General features: G+C 44.2%; 1 protein-coding gene across 3 annotated transcripts; it reads left to right on the forward strand.

The window, feature by feature from the left end:
- The first annotated feature begins 1,285 nt into the window (after positions 1-1,285).
- Positions 1,286-27,898, forward strand: LOC116310582 (adhesion G protein-coupled receptor L1-like). 3 transcript variants are annotated; one of them, XM_031727428.2, is made up of 25 exons: positions 1,286-2,107; positions 8,711-8,823; positions 11,149-11,362; positions 11,890-11,999; positions 12,824-12,838; positions 14,120-14,327; positions 15,283-15,547; positions 15,653-15,992; positions 16,081-16,374; positions 19,056-19,159; positions 19,293-19,478; positions 19,591-19,629; positions 19,710-19,890; positions 20,019-20,141; positions 20,611-20,828; positions 20,939-21,112; positions 21,775-21,987; positions 22,128-22,348; positions 22,524-22,590; positions 22,718-22,806; positions 23,490-23,658; positions 23,763-23,912; positions 23,995-24,091; positions 24,171-24,281; positions 24,995-27,898. In XM_031727428.2, the coding sequence occupies exons 2-25, from the start codon at positions 8,760-8,762 to the stop codon at positions 26,983-26,985; spliced, it is 5,643 nt and encodes a 1,880-aa protein (XP_031583288.2). In that variant the 5' UTR covers positions 1,286-2,107; positions 8,711-8,759; the 3' UTR covers positions 26,986-27,898. The 3 variants fall into 3 exon arrangements, with proteins under 3 accessions (XP_031583288.2, XP_039470014.1, XP_039470013.1); XM_039614080.1 differs by having other exon boundaries at positions 23,802-23,912; XM_039614079.1 differs by lacking the exon at positions 12,824-12,838.
- The last annotated feature ends 74 nt before the right edge of the window (positions 27,899-27,972 follow it).

Consider the following 27,972-nt stretch of genomic DNA (forward strand, 5'->3'; position numbering starts at 1 on the left):
CTGCAGGAACACTGACAGCTGCTTTGATTTGGCTGTATTTGATGTCTCTGAATGCTGCCAAGTATACAGTCGAGACAAGGTTTGGTCTGAGCCAAGTCTTGCCATTACGGCTTGTTTTATTACACACTGGAGATGATTATAACCATTTCTCCATTTTCAACAACACAGCTCTGTAATGCACTTTTTTAAAATGATAATTTGTGCGTCCAATCAAAACACACCATGCATAATCTGAAATCAATGAATTATTCAGCGCCATTAAAATAATTTTGTTAGTGACTGTTTTGCTTTGAGTGTTTGTGAAGTCTAGCTGCACTTTACAGACTACACAAGCAGCAATCAGAGCTATTCAACGGGAGTCAAGTGAAATCATGGAGAAACTGGCTTTACTACGCTATCATTGAGCTACTTTGACTGTAAATCATCTTCTCACATAATGAAGACCACATCCAGTCTTTGCACACTTCCTTGCGCATGCAGGCTACGCTGATGAAGCTTTCGAGTGATCAGGCAAGATCTTCATTTGCAACAGTTCCTTCTCTTTGTGACATTTTCTTCCTTCCTCTATATCCTCTAAGTGACCCATGCCTTAACTACATGCTGCCAGTACTTCTAAAATACAAGTACAAAAAGCTAAGGCAGAATGACAGTAATCACAGTAATCACAGCAGCAGCACTGGGGTTGAAATGCATCTGAGAGACAGAGAAGGAAGCCAGAGTATCATCAGGTGTCATCAGGTTTGATTGCTATGGATTGATGTGCTTTAGAAAAGGCAGAGACGTGATGATTTATAAAAAAGCTCTAACATTACAGCCAGATTGACAAATAGGTCATATTTTCTAGCAGTGCTGCACAAACCATGGACATGCTGCAAATGTCTGTGCACTGTGCAGCACAGGGTAGCTAACAAACAGCTCATCTCCCCTTTCACCATGATGTGGTCACAGAACTGTAAATGCTAAACTTACATCGGAGCTGGTCGGAGCTGTAAAAGGAGACAGATGCCCGAATAAACACAAGCCGCTGTGTGTTTCATATTCCGTTGCTTTTGCCTACACAGCAGCTTTGCTCACTCAGACAAACCTTGACAATATAGCCGAAGCCCCCCCAACCCCACCACTCTCTCTCACTCTCTCTCACTCTCTCTGCACAAGTACACACGCGCACGCATAAACAAACGTGCACACACGCAGAAGCGCAGACGCGTTGCGCGCTCTCGATTGCAGAACGCGCAACAAGCGGACCAGCGGATGGAGAGAGAGAAGAAGAGACACGGACGGATGCAAGGCGAGGCCAGGAACGGGAAACTGTATCTCTCCTGACCGTCCAGCTGTTGTCTTTTCCTTCCCCCCTTTACCCCCAGTATTATTTTATAACGCGATTCTTGCTTTTTCCCCCTATTTTTTAAAAGCCTGACATTTCTCCATATCCGTCCTGATGTGCCGCTGCACCCCATCACGATTCTTCAAGGATATGCAAAGCGGCTGTTATCACGTCGACGTTATTTTCCATTAAATGCAAGGATGTACCTAATGAACGGCATCGGAGGCGTACGATCAACAATGACAAACGACAGCTGAGCTCGGCGAGCCGTAGAAATCCACGGAGGGGCTCAGAGCAGTCGAGGTTTGTGCGTTAATTTGCGCCTAATTATTGTTTTCGTGTGTGCCCGTTTATTTCCCTCCCTTCATCCATCGGGGCTATAAGGCCTATAGCCCGCATCATTTCTGGGCATGAAACCCGTGGGAATTATGATACCAACGTGACGCACAGTCACACAGCACAGCGGGGAAGACATCGAGCCTCTACAGGACGGAGGGAGGGTGTGAGGTCCAGCAGAGCAAAACCCTGCCTCTCGCACTGCTCACAGGCGGAGGACGCCCAGTTGTTGCTGGACAAATCGCGCTAATGACTGTCGTATAGCCCAGCAGGTCTCGCCCTCCACTAATTCCCCATTGAATATTTAATTTTTTTTTGAATGCATCGGGCGCAGCGGAGCGGGAGAAAGGGAGGAGAGTACAGTGGGTGAGGGCGCGGAGAGACGGGATGCGGGAGACGCAGTGAGCGAGGAGGAGGAGGAGGACGAGGGAAACCGGAGGATTGACGGTAAGATATGGATATAGGCTATGAGGATGCACTCCGCCCCTCCTCTCTCTCTCTCTCTCTCTCTCGTTCACACGCACAATCGCACATATATGATCAATACCCCAGAGGACAGCACAGGTGCCCCGCTTCTTTCATTGGTGTTGCTTCTGCTTCTGCTGCTGCCAAGGGCCATTTGATCACTGAGTGGACATGGATCCCATGCGCTGCTGTGCTGGGGTTTTTACCGCTGGCTGCCATTAAACCTTGGTCAGTAGTAGCCATGAGTGCTGCGAAATATTCATAGGCACGTGATTATCCGTCTTTGGAGATCAGAGAGGGGAAAAAGTGTTGCGATAGGGTGTCCCGGACTGGAACACCAGAGGGGTCTGTCATGAGTGGTGTGATTTGTGTTCATTAACACACACCTTTGGTTGCAGCGTCATGTGTGCTGCAGTGAGCAGTGATGTAAAACACACGCACACACACATACACACAAAAGGGGTTTTAATGCGGGTTTGGTTTGCTGATTCACCACAGATGGGAACATGAGGAGAAAAGAGACAGAGATGAAGAGAGGTAGCAGAGCGAGTGAGTGAGAGTCCATTATCAATATTTCAGAGAGGGAAAGAGAGGACTGGGTCAGTGGAGGAGGCCAGGCGGAGAGACAGGAGTGACTGTGAGAAAGAGAGACGGAGCGATAGAGAGATGCAGAGGACAAAGGAGGTGAATGAAAGGGGAGAAAGGCTAAGGGAATAGATGGAGGAAGAGCTCAGAGGGTGACAGGACTCCTGCTCTACTGTCAGACTCAATCCCCGATTCATTTGTAGCCAAAAGTGTGCAAAGACATCGTTTGTGTCCTATTAATTATAGATACAAAAACATTGAAAAAGAGCTCATTAATATAGAGAAATATCTGTGAACCCAGATTTTAGAGCGGTGACTCCTTTCTGTTTGTGTGTGTGTGTGTGTGTGTGTGTGCGCATCCGCACTGTGTGTTGGATGAGAAAGAGAAAACAAAGGTAATGAGGTTTGTTTCCATGTAGGGATCATTTACATCAGCTACTGTGGAGTAAAAAGAAAGGACACAGTGATTTGCTTAAACCACTCAGACACACACATACATGCGCACACACAAGTTGGATGGGTTTTCTGTCATTTGACTTGTAAAATGCACCATATTTGTCTCTTTCTGTTCGGACCACCTCGAACAGGTTCCTCTCACGTCTCCTTGAATCAGTCAGACACACTGAGTCAGTCTCCCCGTTTGTGCTGTGAGCATTTTATGCAAGCCTGTGCAGAGCTGTGGGCGGATATATCAGTGTAATATCAATATCATGATATGAGAACAGACATCTGCTCGGATTTTTATATGACAAAGATAAGGGGCAGAGACTCACACGTGAATCTTTGGCGTGTAAAAATCATTTAAATTTGCCAATGTCAAAAGAGCAGCTAATTAATATTCTGTTACAGTTCCAAGTCAGACTGTGGAACAAATAATGAGACATATTTAACTATGCTGATTTTTTCCAGGGGTTATGGGTGGTATAAAGAGTTTTTTAAAGAAATGTTTAAACAGGAAAAATAAATCGTACATAATCTGTAAAGCTGACATGCAGATATGTGCGTATGCTTTTGCTTAGTCAAGTGATTTTAATGTACACGGTCTGACAAAATCTCTGTGAGGAGACAAATTTTTGCCATATCACTGTACCCAATATTGCTATTTTGCTAAACCTTTTTTTTTCCTCCCTCCTGTCCAGACTGCTCTGTTCTCTCGTACTTCAGTTGATGATCTTGTGGCGTAAAGGCTTTTTTTAAAGCCATGTGACATTTTAAAACCCGAACTGCAATCCTGTATTTTACTCTGCGAGTTTGGTCTGATGACATTTTCCAGCAGCTCACATCATCGTAGCAGGTTATGCTGACATACAACTGAGAGAAATGCCACATTTTTTTTTAAGTTGACAGCATCACTTACATACACTTTAAAACACGAATACTTGCACATATATGTATGTTACATATGTGAGTGTTTGTGTGTGTGTGTGGCAGCTGTACAGCTCTATTGATACATAATGTGATATAATTTAAAGAAACTTAAAGATATGAAATGTGATGGCAAAAATCCAAATCTGTGCTAAAAAGTCACTGCACATTTTCTTGTTATGCGTCAGGGAAATTCCTCCTAAACTGAGAAAGAAGACTTTGAAGAAAGTATAAAATGTTCATTAGATGCTGAGAAGATCTAAATGAACACAGATGTCACTTTCAATTCTTTCGAGCAGGCAAACATTATTCTGAGCCAGTTGTGTCTGGCTGGAACTCCCTGCTTTCCTAGAAACTATTGGCCATGAAACATTAACAGATCATCTAATATCAGGCTTCTGCAAACTGCCAAGAGATCTGATCTGCCAAGTCTTTGCAACATCAGCACAACTGTTTTCCAAACAAATATTAACATGTGCTGAACATAATGAGCCTGTAGGTCTTCTGAAAAAACACAACCTATATTTCACAGGGGTAAAACAAAGGAAAGCATCAGAAAGATAAAACCTGAAATAATTATTTAGATATTAAAAAAAAATGTTATTTTTCTGATGATTGACTTATCGTTGCGGTTCAAGCCGATATCTAAATTGTCATTACAACAATCACATGCTGCTATAAACTATGTTCCTCGGTACTTAAAGTTGTCAGCGTTGACGGAACCCTGACTGAAGCTGAAGCAAACAACAGCCGGTGAACTACATACAAAATGCGAGGGGAATGAACGTGGCTCCAGGGGTTCACGGGGCAGTAAGGGAAAACACTCCACACACGCTCGTGCGCCCACTCGCTCCAATCTTCAACACGCTCCAACACACGCCACTCCGCTCATCCAAACACTCGCGCTCAGAAATCCAAAGAGGTTCAAGGGACGGGTCCAGGAATCTATATACACAAGACGAGAGAGTTACTACGAAGACACGACATATTAGTCAGCTGGGGCTACACTAACATGTGTTGCACAACGGTCCAGCGACGAGAAACACTGAGCCGCCATCTTAAATAGCAGCCAGGAAAGCAGGATGATGGGCCGCAGGTGTGTGATTGCTCCCAGGTGCGTGGGCCAAAGGCGGGAGCCCGCAATGAGCTCCGCCCAGGCAGAGCGAACACAGGAGAGAGAGAGCAAAAACAAAAACAAAAAGCACATGTGGCCTTACTGGGTCGACCGGGCAGACGCACGGACCGTGACAAAAGTAAAAGTGCCTGTAAAAACGTACACGGACTCCTCAAAGCAGCCAAAATCTGCCATCCACCCATGTTTAATGCACATAATTGTACACTGTCAATGCAATTTTATACATAGTTTAAAAAAAAACAAAACATGATCCACTCATACAACTGACATGAAAGCCTGCAACTCATTGGCATAAGAATCTTTCCACCTCCACCGTGCAACCCACTTGACATGGACGCGGCACAGGCCTCCTATTGTACTCCTTGTTGGTCTGAGATTGGTTTCCGCCCACCTCTGACTGGCGTGGGTAATGGATTTGTTTTTTTTACACGGAGGCTTTAAATAAACTTCGACTAATTTTCTAATCAATCAATCAGTCAATTCCTGTGGATTTTGTCATTGAGGTATATTAAGAAGGTTTTTTTTTTACGTTCACTTATGGAGAGGAGATACAGTTGTAATGCCTATTTTTGATAGAAGTATTATTTGAAGACAGACTTAAGCAAATTGTGTCCTTTAAGATAGATTCAGATTGGGCAATAATCTTAAATGTGACAGTAACAGATTTCAGCTATTATGTTTCGTACTGATCAGGTAAAAACAAAAGAGTGATTAATGAGCAAACCCGTACAATTCTGGAGAGTTTCTGATACGGAGAAAATGCTTAAAGAGCACAAATGCATGGTGTGCTTTTAGCTCAGAGAGTGTGTGCTGAAGGCAGGATTACAGTCCTGATAAATATGTGAGGAAACCTATCAATGTTTAATCAGTCTTCCTGCAGTCTTTAGCAAAGACTCAATTCTTTAAGTGAGAGAATACCCAATTACTTTTTGTGCAAAAACTTTCTTTTGTAAGAGATCCCGGCCTGCACCTCTTTCTTACAGAATGAGAAACCAGGGAGTCTTTTTGGTCTTCTGCGGGATTAATTACTACCTGCTAGTATTCCAGATATATATCAAGTAAGGGTTAAAATCATAAAAACAACAAATACGACAGAAAATAAAAGAAACATTTGGCTTGATATGCTATTTACTACCATATTTTCTGTGTACCCTCATACATGCAGGGGAATGCGACACCTCTATTCCCAGGAGTCAGACGTCGACCAGACAAACATACAGGCTCTAAAACCCCATAAGTGGCTTTGACTGCAGCATGTAGGCCTCAGCCCTCTGGGAAACGTAGAGGTCAATGGTCCGAAACTGGCAGTTGCAGAAGGCACCGTAGTGTGTTTTGATTCTTAAATATTATCCATAGTGACAAGAAAATTCTCCCACTCTTGTTATTAAAAAGTCTTTCAGCCAATAAACCTTTCAGGGTTTCTGTTGGAAGACTAATCTATATCTCTCCCCCACACCTCTTAATTAGTCTCTCCTCTCCATCACACACATACAAACACACATTCATTCATCCATTAAGAGCATAGTGCTACAAGGCTGCTTTGTCACTTTGTGCTTCATAGTGATCTACCCTCAGGCACTGATTGCTCTGTGACCAAAGAGAGGGAGGTTACTCTCTCTTTCTATCTCGCCCTCTGTTGATTGTATGGCCTGCGCCTCTAACGCGAGTGTACCTAACTTGATTTTTACATTATTTCTACAACAGGCTACTCACATTCTTAAGGATCTGTGTGATGCAGAATCTCGTAATTAACATCTAAACTACAAGAATTTAGATGTTACACCTAAATTCTTGTAACATCTATCATTGCAAAGCTATACTGCTGTGTAGCTGTGTGTAAAATGATGCACTGAGAATATTTTTATTTCATGAAATCGTCCAGGAAAACATGCAAACGAATTTTCTCTGTGTATTTTCTTTGTAAATGGTTGGGTGTAGTCATAGCATGCACGTTAATGTGTGTGCCTGTGTAATTTTTTTCACTCTAAGCATTATGCTCACACACTCACTTAGAGATAGCTGCCACTTCAAGTAGGCCGGCCGCTTCCTCGGGGCGGGATTTTGGTTGTAGGCAGTAAGCATGGTGGTGCAAACAGGGGGAACCGGGTGTGTGGCTTTGTCAAGGGCCATCAGTGTCCTTGCTCTACTTACTCTGCATCTATGTGTGTGTGTGTGTGTGGGTGGGTGTGTGTGAGATAGCAAGAGAGAAAGAGAGAGAGATTTGGGGTAGCAAGCATAAGAAAATGCTGCCATAAGGGGTTTGCAGGAGACTAGACATATTGTGTGTACGTATTTGCGTGGTTGTGTGTGCATCTGATAAAAAATGGAAATGTTCTCATTCTGTTCAGTCTTTTATATTTAGTGTGTGTGCGTGTGCATAGCTCAGTGGTCCTGGGGCCTTTATTACAGCCTTGTTGGTTGAGTGGATTTAAAGAAGGCAGAGGTTTCTCTTCTCTTTCTTAGTTTATGCGTATGTGCCCATGTGCATGCGAGTGTGTCTGTGTGTGCGTGCGTGCGAGTGCAAGTCTTTGAATGCGCGTTGGACATTTGTTGAGGAGTGACCTAAATCTGTCGGCCATCATTACCTAACAAGAAGATGGAGCGAAAACCGAGTCACAAATAAACACACAAGCACACATATGTTTATGTACACACACACACACAACCTCCCAAGACCGTAATTCTGGTTACGCAGTCCACACTACAGCTGTAGTTGAAATCCTAAGAGGAAAAAGAAATGTTATGGTGTGCATGATGTCACTCAGCCTCCTCTCTCCCTTCTGTCCAGGGCCAAGAGTTCAGTTTATATTAAGGAGTCATATTACTGTTGTTCTCTTGTAGCTCATCTTCCTGCGCCCCGTATGTTCCCTCATAAAAATCCACAGTGCACCATTGCCCTCTGATCACCTGTGTCTTCAGTCAGCTGCTTTACCTAGTTACGCCTGCGGGGGAAGAGATCGTCTCTACGACATGATTTATTTAGGATTACTGAAAAGTGGCCTAAGCTGAGCCCAGCCCTCTGCCTCTGTGAGTGTGTGTGTGTCTAAGGATAGAAAGATTAAGACTCTTTTATGGGTCAGTTGCCAGTATTGCTTCGGGCTAATTACAGACTTAAAACACAAACTCTCACGTGTGCGCTTTCAGTAACAGATACGCACATCCAGTGTATACCTCCTCGCTCTCCATCGCTCTCTCTCTCACTTCCTGAGACTGCACTGTGCTATCACCATGGTAACAGCAGATTGAGGGGCTTTTCGCTGCACCGATTGTTCAATTGTTATCTTTATTTTGCTCCCACTCTGTGTCCGTCTGTCTGTCTGTCTGTCTCTATTATTCCGTCCTCTTTCCACCCTGCTGTGGTGTCTCATGTGCACTCTTTCATAGTCAGTGTGGGTTTCTGACCATCCAGCACACACACACGCACGCACACAGATCTCCACTAAGACGAGAGGGTGCAGTTTTTCACTCGCAGTCTCACACTTCCACTGCTTCCTCCCCAGGCTCTCCTAGCGCTGTGGTGGTGTGACGTCCTAACTCTTCCTGCCCAGCATGGCTGTGTCACTGTGGTTCGTGGGCGTGCTCACTCTGGCTCACGTTGCGCCCTCTGGCCAAGGTAAGCGTCATGTCGAGGTGATGTAGTATCACGTCGAGGTGTTGATTCTGACAGCATTCAGCAGGAGGAATCCCATAAACTGAAACGCCATAGATAATGTCAGTGCAACACAAATTTGAGTGACTCACATCTAATCGAGTGAAGCCCAGTGCCACTAAAAAAACGGCATCTAGACAAGCTGTAGGACATGCTTTGACCTGCGCAAACACAAGATCTGAATACAAGTTTGGAGTGTATGAGGAGCTGCCTGTAGCTCAAAGTCAATTAACAATCAGCTATTCAGCACGGCAGACAGTTACAGTACATCAGCAGCATACTAATCACACCAAAGTGTTGCTTTAATGTTTTAATCCTGATGCTGCAAACACCTTGTCATGCGTACATGATACTCAAACTCGTGTGAGAAAGCGGATTAAGGTAACGGTAATGGGATTTTCTCCAATAACCATGGTTTACACAGCTTTATAAGGTTGTCAGGTGAGTGTTTTCGCTGAGCCTGTATTTAATATATTCACACGTAGTGCTCAAAGAAAATGAAATCTTATACTTGTCTGATTGTGTTTACTGAGCACCTGAGCGTCAGTAGTGGTTTCAAAGCTGCGCATCACATGTAGCTGTTACAAAGGAGGTGTGATGTGATTATGTCAACAGTCACATCTGGGAATCCTTCCAGTGTTAGCTTTCACACTTGCGCATTTTAAAGATTAAATTAGCGGTTTTCAACGTTTTCACAATTTCAAAGCATGTGTAATGTGTGTTAAATGTGCTAACAAATACAGGTATGGGAATGATTTGAGTGAGGCAGTCAAAGTAAGGTCTCTATCCTAGGGAATCATTAATGGGATCAATGTCCTATAGTTCGTGGTATTGGATAGCTGATCCCATCTGTAGACCAGGAGTATTTATTTTCCCAAAGCCTGACAATGTAGCCCAGATGATGTAATCAGCATGGCCGTGTTAATATTGTTAGTATCACATTCTGTACAGTCTCCAGTCCTACAGAAATTGCTCATCCCCTGCCTTTTCTCCGTGCTCACCATTAGGCAGATGTTTAATTCGAAAATTGAAATGAAATTTCCCTGAAATCCAGTGCATCCATAGTGTACAAAGGATACCATAGATACGGTATCCATGGTATCAGATGTTAACATCTCGTAACTTTGGGATTAGATTTTGCGTTCTAGCATCCATCACAGAGCACCACTCATAATTAAGGCTTAAAACAAATGTGAGGCTGTGCCAACATCCATAATTATGGATTACAGCTTCAAACCATAATACTAATAGGTGGTTTATGCAGTACTGAGCAAACGTCTTGAGCCACTACTCAGTTTTTTAATATTTTGTAAGGAGCCAGCAATAGTACTATATAGAAAGCAAAAAGCTTTTTGTGCAGAAAGCAACATTTTCTGAATGTATTTTAAATGTTTTCCTTGCTTTTTCACACATTTTCAGTTCAGTCCTTGTACTTTTCACAAAAACAGATAATTTGTTTCAATTTCCTTAGCTGAATCTATGAAAAATGACAGCTTGACAGCCATAAAATAGTATTTTTGCACCAGATGAGATGTTAGCCTAAAACTTGATGGCATGATGTGCGGTATGCTATTAAAAAATTGAGAAAGCTGGACAAGTGGAGGACAAAAGAAGAAGTGGCAGGTCTAAAAAAACTACTTATACAGCAGATGAACAGTGTTTGAAAGTCATGTCCTTAAGAAATAGGAAAAAAAATCCACAAAATAGCTGACACAGGACCTGAGAGATGCAGCATTTTCAGCTTTTCATTTTCAGTGATCCCAAACACACTGGCAGTGCAGTAAAATCATACCTGGATAGAAAAGCATGCAGTATGCTCTGTCAGTCACGATTGGCCAGTCCAGAACCCGGACCTCAAAATTACTGAAGGGATGTGGAATCATCTTGACAAAGAATAGAAGAAAAGGTAGCCAACATTCACAGAAGAACTTTGAATGTCCTTCAAGAAGCCTTTTAGGAAGGGCTAAATTAGCTTTAGAAGGTAAAACTATTTTTATTTCAGCTGTAAAGTTGGACATTAGAACATGGGAGTCAGTAATTGGTTTAGAGCTCTAAGAAGCCATTTGACTTTCTTCTGAGGTTTAAAATTGCTGTCATCAAGGACACTACAAAATCAGACACTACAAAAATAAATCAAATGCCAATTTTTAGAAATATATTAACTTAAGTATGAAGCTCCTTTTACCTGTAGTAAATATTGAAAACCTGGCTTTTCTTTCTTCTTGTGTTTCCACCTTTTCCTTTCATCCTCTGCTGCCTCACCCCACTTCTCCCCCGCCTACTGTGCAGCCATGTCCCGGGCCGCTATGCCATTCGGCCTGCTACGCAGGGAGCTGGCATGTGAGGGTTACCCCATAGAGCTGCGTTGCCCAGGGAGTGATGTGGTTATGGTGGAGACTGCCAATTACGGACGCACCGATGACAAGATCTGTGATGCAGACCCCTTCCAGATGGAGAACACACAGTGTTACCTCCCTGACGCACTAAAGATCATGTCACAGAGGTGAGTATGTGTTGGGCTGCACATCCTGCTGTGTGTACACTATATTTGCATAAGCAGTTAAAAATTGCACAGTAAAGATGCAAACTGTAATATCATACTCGAGTTATTTGAATAAGTCTTTTAGAAGTGGCTACGGCAATCAATGAGCGCATGAACTGTTTGTATATGTGCACTGCTGCACAACATACACGCTGATTAGTAGGTTGTCTTGTGTGTCATGTATACATGCAGGTGAAGCAACCTCTCCAGCTAAGTATGAGTGCCTGGCTGCACCATTAGCTGTGTACTCAGCAGTGTTTTCCTCGAAGAACTGATCAATATTCAGTGAGAGGGAGAGTAGACAAATGGAGTGTCCTTTGCTTCCCCTTTCCTGTCTGGTAATCACTCCCCTTCCTTTCTTTGCTTTCTCTCTCTATCATCCGTATGACTGACCCATCCATCCATCCATCCATCCATCCATCCATCCATCCATCCATCCATCCATCCATCCATCCATCCATCCATCCATCCATCCATCCGTCCTCCAGGTGTAACAACAGGACTCAGTGTGTGGTGGTTGCAGGGGTTGACGTCTTCCCAGACCCCTGTCCTGGAACATACAAGTACTTGGAGATCCAGTATGAGTGTGTCCCTTACAGTGAGTATGCATATATATTTATATCAACAGACATAAACACACACATACTGTATGTACACACACGCACACACACTCACACACATACATAAACACAAACACAAGTGCACTCGGATTTAACCTATGTTTTTATTTTTTTTCGCCAAGATGCATTTTAGGTTTTTGGTGTTTATTATTATTTGTACGTATGATCTCTGATGTTTGCTAGTTCCCTGAGAAACTGATGGATAGAAAAAGACTGGGATTTTTCGTTTTTGTTTTGTTTCTCAGGGAATGTGTGTGCATGCTTGTGTTTCTGAAATGTAAAAAGAAAGTTGTACGGAGAAAGTACAGAGAGAAAAACTGTAAGCCAAAATGTCTTCTGTGTGTATGTGTGTTTGGGAGTATGCACTTGCGCGTGCATGCGTGTGTGTTTTCTTTTCCAGATTCACGCCACGGGAGTTGCTCTCTTTTCTCCACAGGAGCCTGATTGAGGGAAGGAGAGATCGGGGGAGGTGGGGGAGGGAAGGGGGAGAGGATAGGGTGGGAGGGGAGGAGAAGAGGGAAGAAGAATATGTTGGGTCTCTTTCGTGCTCCTTCCTTTTACGTGAACAATAATGTATGTGGTGAGAATGAGTTCCAAAGTCTTTATCTGTGCAAATCTTTCTTTCTCTCTTTCTTTCTTTCTTTTTCCCTTTCTTTATTTCTTCCTTCCTTCCTTCCTTCCTTCCTTCCTTTCTTCCTCTCCTGCTTTTCTTGCTTGCTTTCTTGCTTCTCTTTACTTCCCTTCTTTCACCCTCTGACTTTTCTTTCTTTCTCTCCCTCTTTTTTTTCCTATGCTTGAGTAGAAGTGGACCAAAAAGGTAAAGACAATACATTGTAGCATCTTGATCTCTCCTTACCCCCGATCCCCCTCTTTTCTCTCCTTCTCTTCCTCTCTCCTACCATTTCTCTCTTCCTCCTACCCTAGGACGTTGTTTCGTAATCATGCTGGATGTTGCCCCCTCCCTTTTTTCATTTCCTACTCAGTTCTTTTTTCCCCATTTTTCCATCTCTCGTTGTATAGAAAGCCGTCCTTTTATCCAATTTTATCCAGGTTCTGCACCTAGTCTCTCTTCATCTTTTCTCTCTTGCTTTCTGGCTTTAGTTTCTTCACCTCTTCTTTCCCTCTTGCTCCTGGTTGATCTCTCTGTTCTCTGTCCCTCCTTCAGTCTCTGTGCACACCAACACAAACACAGCCACTCACACGTACATAAACACAATCTTCCTTTGAAGCTTTCCCTCCTCTATGTTCTTTCTTTCTTTCGATCTTTCTTTTGTTCTTTCTTTCACTTTTTACTCTCCCTTCCTTCCTTCCTTCCTTCCTTCCTTCCTTCCTTCCTTCCTTCTTGTCTAGTCATCCTCTTCATGCTTATTTTCCCTTTTCTTCCCTTATAGGAAGAGCCCCTTATTTATCTTCATAGGAAAAATAAGACGAAATCTGTGTGATTGTATATCCGTCTGGATGTGTGCTTACCAAGCACTGCTTATGTGTGGGTGTGTGTGCATGCCTATTTGCATGCCAGTGTGAGACTGTACAGTATACATATGTGTCCATACAGTTATTGACATGTGGGTGGACCAATCGTTGTGCTCGGCGTAAACTAACCTGCCCTCTCATTCACTTCAAGGCAAAATTTAGCCCCGCCTTCTGCGTCCCTGACTCTACCTCACACTCTTTTTCACTCTTTTTGCACTAACCCACACACACACAGACACACACACACACATACACACAAAAAGCACATAAATACACTCACACCTTTCATTGCAGTGTCCCTGTTGTATTACTCACCACACACACACTAACAGTGTGTGATTTCTCAACACTTATACGTCTCTTCTGTTGCTTGGCTCTCAAGATCAGCACAGGTGTTTTAAATCCCTTTCTCTTTTTCTCTTCATTCTTTTTCCTTAATCTCGCTGCATTGACTGCATCTAATTCAATCCATTTTTCATGCATTGATCCATTTTCTCCCCACACCTGCCTCCACTTTCTTTCTCTTCACTCTTTTTCGCACTTCCCTTCCTGCGCTTTTGCTCCCTCTCTCTTTCTCTCTCTCTCTCACATCCTGCCTCTACCCCGCCTAATTCCCATCTTCCAGTTTTCGTGTGTCCTGGCTCACTGCTCAGCATCCAGCCACCCTCCTCGCTCTTAGAGGTGGAGCATCAATCAGGGGCCTGGTGTAAAGACCCCCTGCAAGCTGGTGACAGGCTGTATGTCATGCCGTGGACACCCTATAGAACAGAGGTGCTGTATGAGTACGCCTCTTGGGATGACTATCGGCAAAACAGAGTCACCACAACCTATAAGTGAGTGCTTTGTGTACTGCGTATATTGCTGAGATAGTTGATTAATATTCAGTTACTCTAGGGTCTGCTTTGTTTATTGTTTTTTAAGAAATTGTAAAGTAACAGATTAATCACAGCTGGAAAAAAATCAATGAAGTAGTCTGTAATAAAAATAATGGCAGTTTGCAGGCCTTGGGGACTTATTTCACATTTAGCCAAATCAATTTATTATGGAAAAAGAGCAACATTTATTTTGTCCGTATAAAAAGTTGGTTTCATATATTCTATATCTATAACGTATGGCTAAATAAGAAGAGTTATAGTTAAAAGCATCAGTGCTATTTATGGATGAGAAGATTTCTGCTACACTCATTAAATGTGTTACCACTCATTTGTTAGCTCTTTGTGTAGTAGTTTGTATAGTTAGTGGTAGAGTTTACCACCACTGTGCCTTCAAATGAAGGTAAAATCTATGCATGCAGCTTCTGAGAGGCTTGCTTTCAGTGATGAATAAACAGGTCTGGGATTATTAAAATGTATTATATAAATGCTCTTAAGGCTACCACAATATCTGCAAGCGTCACCAAAATAATATCCTAATTAGGCCACTAAAGAATCAAAATTCAAGATAATTTAATTTTCCTTATGCAACACAAGATTGTATAACAAAATGTTTCCCTTTATGCTACTTACAAAAGAACGTACAAAATACAAATGAATGAAGCAAGCCTAATTAAGTAAGCAGACTGAGTGTAGCTGGGGCTTATGTTTAATTTTAGTATCGTGGAGATATCTTGCTGATATCACTGATGTTTAGTTGGTGCTGGTGATGTTCTGGGTGGTTTTAATCTGAGCTGAGCTTTCCAGTCAAAACACAACACGCCAATTTTTGATGTTTTGACTCAGTATCCTTTGTATTATCCTTTGTATTATTAACTACATATTTTCACACATTTCATAATATTCTATGTTCTAGGTTGCCCAGCCGTGTGGATGGTACAGGCTTTGTGGTGTATGACGGTGCCGTATTTTACAACAAGGAGCGAACACGCAACCTTGTGAAATACGACCTACGCACCCGTATCAAGAGCGGGGAGGCAGTGGTGGTCAATGCTAACTACCACGATACCTCGCCTTACCGCTGGGGAGGGAAGTCAGACATCGATCTGGCAGTGGATGAGAACGGCCTTTGGGTTATTTACTCTACTGAAGCCAATAATGGACGCATCGTGGTCAGCCAGGTAGGAGGAAGGAAAAACAGATCGATGATTGTATTTTGGAAAGGATGAAGAAAGAAAAGAGGAGGTTTTGATTTTTTCATCATTTCATGTCTTTCCTGTTTGCAGGTGAACCCCTACACTCTGCGCTTTGAGGGTACCTGGGCAACTGGCTTTGACAAACGTGGAGCTAGCAACGCCTTCATGGCCTGCGGCGTCCTCTACGCCGTGCGCTCTGTCTTCCAGGATGATGAGGGGCAGGCAGATGGCCGAGCCAGCAGCAACATGGTGGTTTATGCCTACGATACCAGTCGTGGGCAGGAGCTTCCCGTTCAGATACCATTCCCAAACCCTTACCAGTACATCTCCTCCATAGATTACAACCCCAGAGACAACCAGCTGTATGTGTGGAATAACTACCATGTACTGAGATACCCTCTACAGTTCACACCACCACCACCTACTAAAGGTCGGTTGAATGATAGTAGTTGTGTAACTGGACATAGGTGACTAATGTAATAAATGTGGAGAATTAACAGTGCTTTTTGACCCTCCAGGGCCCTTGTCCTCTCTGATGACGACTGTCCGGTCATACACAGCCACAGTTGCTCTGACTCCAGTCCGGCCGTCAGCGTCCCATCCAATTGGTGTCATCAACAGAGGGCCTTTTGACCAGCGGCCGATCACAGCCATGGTCCCTCTGACCCCACGCCCTCCTCTGCGTGTCCCCTTGGCCCCCGGGGGACTGGGTCAGGTGGGAGGATGTGAGGGTCGGGTGGCACGAGGGGTGCAGTGGCCCCCTACCCTAAAGGGGGAGACCGTGGAAAGGCCCTGCCCTAAGGGGTCTTTGGGTAGGTGTGGGAGATGTGGGCATGCCAGTGTGTGTGTTTCATTGCGTGTTTGTGTGTGTGTGTGTAGATGTGAGCATGCCAACATGTTTGTTTCATGTGTGTGTAGTATCATTTGTGTGTGTGTGTGTATCCTGTTTCCCTTTGAAATGTAGTCGGATGTCCTCTTTTTGAACTTGCCTCAGATGAGTCTGAGAGGTTACAGTGTGTAGAGAAGCTGGGTTCAGCGACTCTTCCTCTCGCTGTGCAGCTGTCTTCCTCAGCCCTGCCTCCCTCTGAGGAGAAACTCTTATGGAGATTATGTATAGATGCCTGGGGTGCGTTTTGCCTCTTCATAATCATGTTGAATGGCTTGGACATGGGTTTGGCACATCTGTGATGATTGAGTCTTATCTTAAACGGTGGTTATAACTGGAAACAGGTGTGGCTGTTGTTTCATACTTAAACCTAATTTGCAGAACGAGTGTCTAGTCCTGGTTTTCATTAAATGTCTTGTAAACAAAATGTGTGCAGCAATTAAGCAGATCAGTTAAAGGCTTCAAACTCAATTCATAGTGAATAATCAGCTGACTTCTGCTGTGGAGAGCTTTGCAACTTCTTTTAGCTCATACAGCAGTTCTGTTATTATGTTATTAACTGCAGGGTTCATTCTCATTGGCCTCGTTTCCAGCAGTAGCTGTTTTCAGCAAAAATGAACCCTATTGTGCAATACTTGCTCGGAACCAAAAGCACAGGCAAAGTTAGTGACGAGCTGAGAAGGAAAAACTAAATGCATACGGTTTAACAAGAAGGCAATGATTTCCTAAAGTTTTAAACATACCATTATAAATTATGCTTTTATCAAAATAAACCATACAATTGGAATTATCTGCATAGAAAAGTGAAAAATACACACATAGTCAAGTAAAAGACGATGTGTGAGACATTTTGGCCACTGGTTCACTGACTATTGTTTGAAGACTCGAGTCAAGCGTTTTTGGCTGTCCCGATCTAGGTATTTTGAAAGGGACAAGGGAGGGGTGACTCTTACTGAGAAACTGAGGATGCTGGATGCTTCTCCGGGCATTTTCCATCACATAAAAAAATTGGCATTCAGTAAAGAAATGTTGGACTTCCTATAAAGAAACATCACCAGAGCTGTGATAAAATGTCTTTATTTTAGCTCATTTAAAGGGAAATTTGATCATGCATAAATTATAATTTTGCTTATCAATTGACCTAAAATAACAGGAAAATGCACAGACTTAAAAGCAAACATGTCCGTGTGGAGCCACAGTGGGGCCCAGTACCAGCGTGACGTGTGGGGCCCAGATGACCACTGACTGTGACCTGCTCACACTAAGCAGAGAGGGTGTCACAGTGGGGTTCACTGTAGGTTTGCAGCATGCCCTATGAAGCCCACATGTGCCTTTTGGCACACTACCACCACCAGCTGCTATGAAGTTTTGAGCAAAATGTCTCTAAAAATAAAAGTCCGCTGCTCTGACATTCGATACAGGTAGTGCCACTTATTTGATTCAGCAGTTTTTCCAGCTGATACTATACCTAACACAACACCCCTTGTTTTTTCAAGGGGAACTGGGGATCTTCTACTTGTTAGGCAAATGTGTAAACCACTTCACTATGGAGCCACTCACTTAAACAAGCCTGCAAACAAGCAAACAAACATAAAGAAAAACCTAAACCCTATCAAAACAAGTTAGCCTGTTTTAGGAAATTGAATATGGCTTTATAACGTTAACTTCTAGAGTTCTATATATTACTATATACATATTACTGAGGTTTTACATCTGTCAGCTTTACTCAGCCTCATATTTCTATGGTTTAATCTTTCAAAGTCACATGTCCCGCCAGAGTTTCCTCATTATAAATAATATCCAAGCTCACAGTTGTGAGCAGGTGTGGGTGAACTGTGGAAATGTATGGGTAAGAAAAACCAACATTTCTCCCACACAGGCTCTAAGTGGGTGTCCCACAGCTGCCCTAAAAACCCCATATGGGAGGCCAAAGAGGGTTTTCTGTGGGCATGCCCACTTTTGTTTGCTCACAGCAAACCCTCATGGGTACCCCATAAAAACCCCAAACTGCCATGGGCCCCACATGGAGATATCATGGGGCCATATAGGGGATCTCAAAAGACAAAACTGTGTAAGTGCTCCCACTTGGGGCATGCATGGGACAGGCATGCTCACATAGCCGCATGTTCTCCCACAGCTACCCCAGTGTCGGCATATTTGCTGGATTATTACCTTACCGCTATGTGGACCAACTGTACTTACTTGCATAATCAGTCTTTAATGGCCTATTTTGAAGCGGGAAAAATCTTAAAGCATACCCTTGACAAATATTTTACTCTAAGTTGGACCACCGTTTGTAAAATGAGTACTGTGTGGTCAAAATAACATATGAAATTAGACACTGAAACCATAAACTCATCCAGAATGTCTTTTCTAAGACGATAAATCAAGTGAGAAGTAGATTTTTCTCTTAGACTTTTATAGAATCAACTAAAGGCCCCCTTCTGTCAATACGAAAGAATGTCAAGTTTAACGGACTTCCCCAATGGCTTCACTTCAGACACAGAGGCTACATCTGTCTTATATCTGGTCTATGCTCTGGTGTTATAAAATACAAGCTGTCGTTTCCCTTTCTGACTTTCTGCGTCACCTTTTCCGTCTCTGCAGGTATAGCCTCCTATCAATGCATGTCGTCTCCAGTGGGCTGGAACTCCAGAGGCCCTGACCTTTCCAACTGCACCTCTCCCTGGGTCAGCCAAATTGCACAGAAGGTTAGTCACACACGCACACACACAACCACAAATGCACACGCATGCTGTGCAAATGCCCTAAAGCTAGTCAGCAAGCAGCTCTCTCTTAAATGTCAAAATATTTGACATTCTAAACACCCCCGCCTCACTCCAGATTAAGAGTGGAGAGAATGCAGCCAACATCGCCGGGGAGTTGGTCAACCTGACCCGGGGGCGGATCTATGCCGGTGATGTCAGCATGTCCGTCAAGCTAATTGAACAGCTGCTCGAGATACTGGACGCTCAGCTCCAGGCCTTGAGACCAGCCAATAAAGAGTCAGCAGCACGCAATTACAACAAGGTAAATTGTTGCTGTTGTCAGTGTGGATGTGTGCTTGACCTTTCCTGGAAATGAACAGAAATGTCAATGATGACGATTTATATCTAACAGATGTTTTTCTGCTTTTTTTTAGCTGCAGAAGAGAGAACGCACATGCAAAGCTTATGTTCAGGTAAGATAGATAGATAGACAGCTAGCTAGCTAGCTAGATAGACTGATAGATGTAACTGTCTTTCCCCTCTTGTTTTTCAGGCTGTTGTTCAGACAGTTGACAACTTGCTCGGTCCTGAAGCTCTCGTGTCCTGGGCTGATATGAGCAATGCTGACCAGTCACGCTCTGCATCACTGCTATTAGACGCAGTAGAAAAAGGGGCGTTTCTCTTGGCTAATAACCTTTATGAAGCACGTTTCAGTGACAGGGCACCAAATGTTGGTACGCTGACTTTTTCGTCCTTAGTCCTTTTTCGTCCTTTTTCGTCCTTAGTCCTTTTTCTTGTCATATTCTCCTCAAACTAGCAGCTCATCCAGACTTCTGTGTACCTCTGGTCCTGTTATACACAGATCTGGAGGTGTACGTGTTAAATACAGAGGCGGACATACAGGACTTGAAGTTCCCTGACACTTATGACAGCGACAGCATCCTACAGATGTCAGCACTGGCCCTGCAACAGTACAGCAACAACGGTACATAGGAGAAACTGAGCAGTGTTAGTTCAGGCAGGGCACATCCTCAAGCTCTGCTGCAATCAGGCAGATCAGCTGATCTCAGTGCCAAGCCACATGAGCTAATGGTTAAGCTGATACTTGTTTACTGAATCTGTAGGCCTATAGGCACACCTATAAACCTCTTTGCTGTGTTAGCAGTGCCTGCCCTGTTCTATACACGGGGACCTGCTGCTGCACTCCCATAACAGAGCCATAGCACCAAATATAAGAGTACTGCAGAAGGAAATAACAATCTTATTTTCACAGCAGTAGTTGTGACAAAGATATTTATTACAAACAAATTTCTTTTTAAATTATAGTTATTAAACTATGGCTAAGACTGATTGTTTGGGGAAGTAATACTAGCTTTTCTCAGATAGTAAGATTTCAGACATATCATTATTCCAGATCAATTATTTCATGCTATTTTCTATGGTTTTCTCTCCAGGCCAGGTGAAATTAGTCCTTTCCCTCTACAAGAACCTGGGCTCCTTCCTGACAACTCAGAACTCGACCCTGCGGCTTGGACTGGGGCTGGGCCAGAGCTCAGAGGTCAGGCATAAGAGCCTGGTGGTGAACTCTCATGTCATCTCTGCATCTGTGCACAGAGGATCCAGCAGAGTGTATCTCACCGAGCCAGTGATCTTCACTCTTAGGCACCTGCAGGTCTCTTAACTCTGTTCAGCGTAAAAGTCACATTGAAATGAACAAATTTGTAACACTTTGCATAATTGCTGTGTCAAACATACTGTTTATTGATGCCTTTGTTTCCTCAGCTGGAGAACCACTTTGGTCCCAATTGCTCTTTTTGGAACGCATCAGGGGTTTCTGGGAATGGCAGGTGGTCTACACAGGGCTGCCGCCTGTTACACACAAACAACACACACACTACTTGCGCCTGCAACCATCTGTCCAGCTATGCTGTCCTCATGACATACCAGCAACCTGCTGTAAGTAACACACGCTGACACATAGCAGCATTTAATTCGTGGAAGCTACTGTTCGCCATATTGCCATTGTGCATTTGCACCGTTTGAGCACAGAATGTATTTTCAATATGTTTAATTTGGCAACTATTATGCCAGTATGGACGTACCACTGAAAACAGTCACGTTTTTTCTTGTAATTTTACATGCATTTGCTTGTGTGGTCAGACTAAGATCTTAAAAGTCAGATTTTGAGATGAACAGCTGACAGACTTTAAAGTTGAAAAAAAAAAAATCTCGTTCCATCCTCACCCACCAAGATCTTCTCGATTCCCCCCGCCCACCACGGTGCCCATTTGTGGTTGCACAGTTGGAGTTCACCCCTGCTGTTCTCTCTGAAATGTTGTTTAAAAATCAAGTGCAAAGTGGGTGATAATTCGGATTTGTGGCTGTAAAAGAGAGAGTGATACATGTAGCAGAATATTTTTTCTGCCATGAAATTAAATTTTGTGTTCTCAGTAAGATGTTCGCTCTGTTTGGTATGATTGCATTCCTTTAAATAAATGTTATGTGGAACACGGATAGAAACACAGCAGTTTTCAGCACGTGATATGCCCACAAACAAATGGGCATCAAGATAACATGAATATCTTACACTTTCTTTCATGTCTGCTTTTCTTTGTCAGTTCGGAGCTGGTGTGGAAGAGCTTTTTGTCTATGTGGTTTCCTGGGTTGGCATCTCCGTAGCATTGGTGTGCTTGGCGACCTGCCTTACCACACTCTGCTGCCAGGGGGCGCCCTGGCATACAGACCACAGCACCATTCACTGTAACCTGTGGGCTAACCTGCTCATCACTGAAGTTCTTTTCCTTGTTGGTGCCAACAAGACTCAGTACACTGTTAGTGTTTTATTTCCTTTTTATGATGATATTGGAGTAGAAAACAATAGCATTTTAAAGAAGTGCGTAATAATTTTAAAAGCTTGACATAATAACACAATAGTAATAAATCACTTTTTGGCTGCCTCCTGATTTTTCAGGTTCTGTGCTCCATCACCGCCGGCCTGCTGCACTTTTCGCTGCTCTCTGTGTTTTGTTGGTTGTGTCTGGAGGGAGTGGAACTGTACCTGCTCCAGCGGGAGGTGTTCGAGGGCCGGAACTCCAGGAGGAAGTATTTCTACCTGTGTGGATACTCTGTTCCTGGGCTGGTGGTGGCCGTGTCCGCAGCCATCGACTTTAGAGGCTACGGCTCGAAAACTGCGTAAGATGACTGGTCTGTGGGTGTGTTTGCTGTGTGTGGGTTTGACTCCACATTCTTGGAAGCTTGCATGGGGACAGTTACTCAGTATTGTTGTGTCATCTCCTGCTTATTAATTTGTTTTTCTTAAGATTCCTATTTTCCTGTAATTTGTTGTTTTGTTTGTATATATTTGCAGATGCTGGCTACGCACAGACAATTACTTTATCTGGAGTTTCCTTGGACCTGTTGCTGTCATCATTACGGTGAGATTTCATCTCGTGTTAGAAATGCCAACCGTTTCCTGTTTGACCGTGTCATAGCGTCATGATCAGTAATTTTTTTTAATGAGGATATATTTGACTGTGTTTGATCTTCCTCTTTTGCCATCAGTTAAACCTCATTGTGTTGGTGATGACCTTACATAAGATGCACAGTACCGCTGCTTTGAAGCCAGACTCCAGTCGCCATGACAACCTGAGGTTAGTAAGAGTCTCTCGTGCCGTTCGGCGGTGAATTATTATGTGTCATTGTGCAAAGCATGAATTGATAACTGGCAAATGAGGCAAGACAGATAAAAATAAATTGTGAGTCTGTTTTGTTAAACATCTTTTGAGTGCATTTGTTATTATTAATGTTGAATGAAATTTCATTAATATCATTTAATAAAGGTAAGAGAACTGAAAGAAGAAGTGCAGCAACTGTAGCCTTCTTAAAAACCCGAATTAAATGCACTGCAGCAGTCTTGAATAGCAGCATGACCTATGTAGACTCTGCGTCCTTTTGAGTGAGTAAAGGTCAGACCTTAGCATTGCTGCAAAAATGACAAATAGAGGGAAGAAAAAGCATTCATTCAACAAAAGAGAAAAAGTCAGCGAGTGTGTATGTGAGTAATGTCGAGCATGTTCAAGGTAGTGCAGCCCACATCTGTCACAGCTTTCTTTCACAGTTCCTGTTGCTGATGGGGGCTGTCAGGTAGATTTGGCTTTACAAAACTCAGTGCTGTTACATGCTCCTTGCCCCTCTTTGTGTTAATAATTTAGCTGCCCTGTGAAATAGAGGCACAGTTGAATTCTATTCATTTTCAACGTGAGACAAGTAAAAACATATTTTTTTAAATCGCTCATCAGAAAAGTAAAATATGTCTTTGCTTTGGTGTCTGCAGGGCATGGGCAGTTGGCTCCCTGACACTGCTCTTCCTGCAGAGTGTCACTTGGTCTTCAGGCCTCATGTTCCTATCTGCTCCATCTCTCCTCCTGGCTTACCTCTTCTCGTCCCTCAACACTGCCCAGGCTCTTCTTATCAGCATACTGCACTGCAGCCTCACCAGGAAGGTCAGTGTCAGTGAGCATGAATCATTAAATAACTGCAGGTGTCTGTCAGTGACATTATTATATTTGAAGAAAGCCGTCTTCTACATGACTAAATAATGTTTTAGGGTCAGAAGGATTATGGCCGTTGCCTGCGTCTTTCGCAGTGCTGCGCAACTTCCTCGTCCAGCTCTCCAGACTCGGTTAAGGGTGCCGCCCTTAGATCCAACAGCCGCTACACCAGCAGCCAGAGTCGCAGGGCCACGGCTAACAGACAGGTATGCTGAAGCACTCTGTGCCTCTTAGTCTCCTTCTTTGTGTCTGAGTCAGGTTTGAACTTCTGTAATATGTCTGTTTCAGAGTCGTATCAGAAGGATGTGGAATGACACAGTTCGCAGGCAGACTGAGTCGTCTTTCATTGCAGCGGATGTTAATAATACACCTACTCTTAACCGAGGTACAAGAGTTTATAGCTCAGATATGCTGGCTCTGCAGACAAAGAATGTGGTATTTATTTTCTCCCTCTTTATCATCAGCTGCTTTGGGGAACCATTTTCTTACTAACCAAGTGCTGCAGACTCATGCTGGAGCCTCTCCATATGACACAGTGCTGGCCCAGGGATATAATCAACCCTTTACGTCCACAGGTACATCCTAATACAGTTCTCTATACTCCCTGCTTCTCTGGCTATTCTTTTCTTCTCTTATTATTATCTTTTACCATTCTCTTATTTATGTGTATGCGTAAAACCCTGCAAAGCTCTAGGCTATGCTGAATACTGAGTGACTGTTAGGCCACTATTATAAACAGTAGCCATTTATAAAGCAACAAACATTTTGTTTGTTAAGCTTTTAATAGCCTAAAGCTTTTGCACAGTACAGTGTTGTCTGTTTTTTGTACAGTATGGATGCTTGGATTTGTTTGAGTTTATTTAATTCTGCTTTTAGTTGTCGGACTTGAAATAATTGTTTCTTTTTTGATACTTTCCCTCTCTGTCTTTCTGTCTTAACATGGACCAGTAGGAACCTTCAGAAACAAGCAGAGTATGAGCTCTTCCCTCTTGTGCTCACTTGAATCATTGAGCGCCACTCCCTTGTGCACTGTGCTTCAATTCATAGACTATCTGTGCAATGTTTGCACACAGTCACAATGCACAGACCATAAAGACATAATACACATTTCTCCATGTGGCTACATAACCAAACATTTCATTCAGAAATATTAATATCCAAAACACTCTCAGCAGGAACACCAAACTCTGCTCATTCATTCATTTGGTCATTCATATATATTTAATGCTAAAGTCTTTATGGGTTCCTTGGCTTTTTGTGACTGGCATTTTCTTTTTTCTCCTAACAGAGGGTGGCGTTTCACAAAGCCAGGAGTCTTGTGGGTTGGACAGTGTGTGTCTCAATGGAGGCTACACCCCCAACACCTTCACCCTGCACGGTTTAGGGACGACTCCTGGGTCCCGAGCTGGAGTAGTGGGCAGCACTGACCTTCTGAGGGAAGGAGGAGTTGGTATGGGAGGGGACGACATCTCCCCAGGGCTCCTGACACCGCACGGGGGAGCAGATCTGAGCGGTGGTGCTGGGATGCGTCGTAATCTGTCTGACGCAGCTGCACTAGAGAAGATGATTATTTCAGAGCTGGTACAGAGCAACCTGAGGCCTTCAGTTCCCATGCCTGTTCCTCCTGAGCGCTACGGCAGCCTGGCGAGGCCGCACCACCACGACAGGCCGGCTCTCACTCACACTGCCACTTTAACTCGACACGCACAGCCGCCACAAGAGGGATGGGCTACCTCCTTGCAGCCAAGCACACGGCATAACGCACAAGAGGGCTGGTCACAAACAAGGCACCTCACACAAGACACTGAGACACATTCCACGACACGTGGACAAGATCATACCACAACGCCTCGCTTACAAGACGGCTGGTCACACGCTCGCATTTCTAGTGATTCTGAGTCCCGTGAGCTGCTTAAAGATGGGGACCGCTCACAGCTACAAGGTACTCTGGGACGCCGCGGGCTTCAGGAAAGACAGCAAGCACGTCCCCCCGATGTTCAAGCACGACCTTATTCCACTCTCAGCCGCACGCCTGGCACTCTGTCCCGCCACCGCAGCACAGCAGAGTCAAGTGGAGGGACGGACAGAGACAGGGAGAAAGAAAGGGAGCGAGACCGGGATCGTTATCGGGACAGGCCCCTCCCACCTCCTCCTCCGCCTCCACCACAGGACTCAGAGCCCCTGTACAAGGCCCTGGAGGAGCCACTGCTGATGAAACAGAGGGAGGCAGGTGTAGAAACATGGAGAGGCGGCCAGGACAGAGAGAAGGATGAGACGTTTCTATTAAAAAGAGATGGAATGATGGATGATTGGAGGAGTGGAGGAGAGATGGGGAGAGATGAATCTTTTACCTCTCAGAAGAGAGATGGAGAGATGGACAAATGGAGAGGCGGGATTGAGAGAGGGAGGGAGGAGTCTCATATGCTGGAGAGGAGAGATGGAAGGATGGAGGTGTGGCGAGGAGCGGAGACAGAGCGGGAAGAGACTTTTATAACTCAAAAGAAAGATTTTGGGATGGATGGATGGAGAGGTGGAATAGAGAGAGAGAAAGACGAATCCCTATTTTTAAAGGACAGAGATGGTTGGAGAGCAGGGATCGAACGAGAAAACGAGAAACAGAAGGACAGAGCGCTTGACGTGTGGCGAGGAGGGATGGATGTAGACAGGGAGGAATCCTTCCTGTTTGAGAGCAAAGATGGAGGTCCAGATGGGAGGAAAAGAGGGAAAGACAGAGGGTCTCTTCGGTATGGTGAGCGAGAAGATTCTGACAGCTTCTCTCTGCCTTTGACCCCAGATCTTGACCTTGATGCTGACTCTTCACCTATCTACGCCCGAGATTCAAACCCCTCCCCTCTCTACCCTGGAGACCGCCGCTCACCGCCGCTTAGTATCTTCCCCCGAAGCTCTCCGCCGACAAATATATTCGCTCCACGAGAAAGTAACTCCCCTCCCAACAACCTCTATTCCCGCCATTCCCCGCAGGTGTACAGCCGGAGCAGCTCCCCTCCTCGCTTCTACACCCGCAACTCCCCCCCGACCCTCTCGTACCCAGACAGCAGCCCTGAAGGTCCAGAAGAAGTCAGCCCCACAGGTCAGCCTCAGCGGCCATCTCTGGAGCTGCCGTACAGCCTGGGGCGACCCCCGCTGGGCCCTCGGCCTAATCACCTCCAGACCTTCTACCAGCCACCACCGATGGCGTCCAATGGAGAGGCAGGGTACACGCCAGAGCCCTCCTCTGAAGGAGATGATGGACAGATGCAGCGGGTGACGAGCCTGTGACTAGGGCGGTGGTGATTGGGGTATAGAAACCAGGGAGGAGGAGGAAGATGGTGATAATAACAACACATAATGACGATCAAACTGATGGAAACGATTATGATTATGTTAATGAAGAGGTTAATGATGATGGATGATTAACAGTGATGCCTATGAAAGTGATGGCTCCTCCCTGCTTCTATCTCCCGATCACCACGAGACTTCCCCCCCTTTCCATGTTTTGTTACTTTTGTATGACTGTGATCCATTGATAACTCTTCCTCCTATTCCCCTCTCTCTTCTCTCTTTCCCCAAACCCTGCTGTGTCTTCCCATCTCATCGGTGCTTATCCTTATTGGCCTGTCGTCTAAGTTTCTATTGCTTCATCGGCTGGGTGTTGCCCCTCCCTGTAGCAAGCAAGCAGTGTGTCAAAGAAGCACTTGTGTGTTGCCAAAAAATCTTTTCAAAGAACATGTGCATGACTTTATAGTGGCTTTACAAGGCTACATACTGTAGGAGGAAGTGCTGAAGTGTGCGTGACGTACGAGTGTGCGCGTAGCTTGATGAGCACGGGTGTGCGCAAGGGAGTGTTTGTGTGTATGTGTGTCTGAGAGAGGAAGCGAGAGAAAGGGTGTGTGTATATACATCATTCTTGTATAATTAATGTATCACAGTGAAGCATTTTATCTATACCAACTGGAGGGCCTCTTAAACACATCCCCTCCTATTGATTTTGAACTCTTGACCAATCCTATTTCACATCAAGACCAAAACCTCTGCGCCCCGACCTGCCACTGACTGTAGGTGATGGAACTTTTGACTGCAGAGCCAGAGATCATGTAAAACCTCAGAACTTTTCTGCAACTCCCCCCGAGATCCTTGTACATATCGCCTCAAGTGTTCTGATTGTCTTGTATTGCTATTGAAGTTCAAGTAAACGTGAAAAAAAAGGTTCCTGTTTGTGTTTCTGTTCGTGCATGTCTAAATGTAAATATGTCAACTTGCAGATGA

The sequence above is a fragment of the Oreochromis aureus genome, linkage group 6, assembly GCF_013358895.1.
Source record: "Oreochromis aureus strain Israel breed Guangdong linkage group 6, ZZ_aureus, whole genome shotgun sequence".
In the NCBI taxonomy this organism is placed as follows: Eukaryota; Metazoa; Chordata; class Actinopteri; order Cichliformes; family Cichlidae; genus Oreochromis; species Oreochromis aureus.

Excerpts from the sequence above, each read along its gene's own strand:
- LOC116310582 (XM_031727428.2), top strand. The coding sequence starts at position 8,760 with ATGGCTGTGTCACTGTGGTTCGTGGGCGTGCTCACTCTGGCTCACGTT. Across the intron at positions 19,630-19,709 it reads CATGCAAAGCTTATGTTCAG|GCTGTTGTTCAGACAGTTGA; the intron begins GTAAGATAGATA and ends CTTGTTTTTCAG. Across the intron at positions 20,142-20,610 it reads GCAACAGTACAGCAACAACG|GCCAGGTGAAATTAGTCCTT; the intron begins GTACATAGGAGA and ends TTTTCTCTCCAG.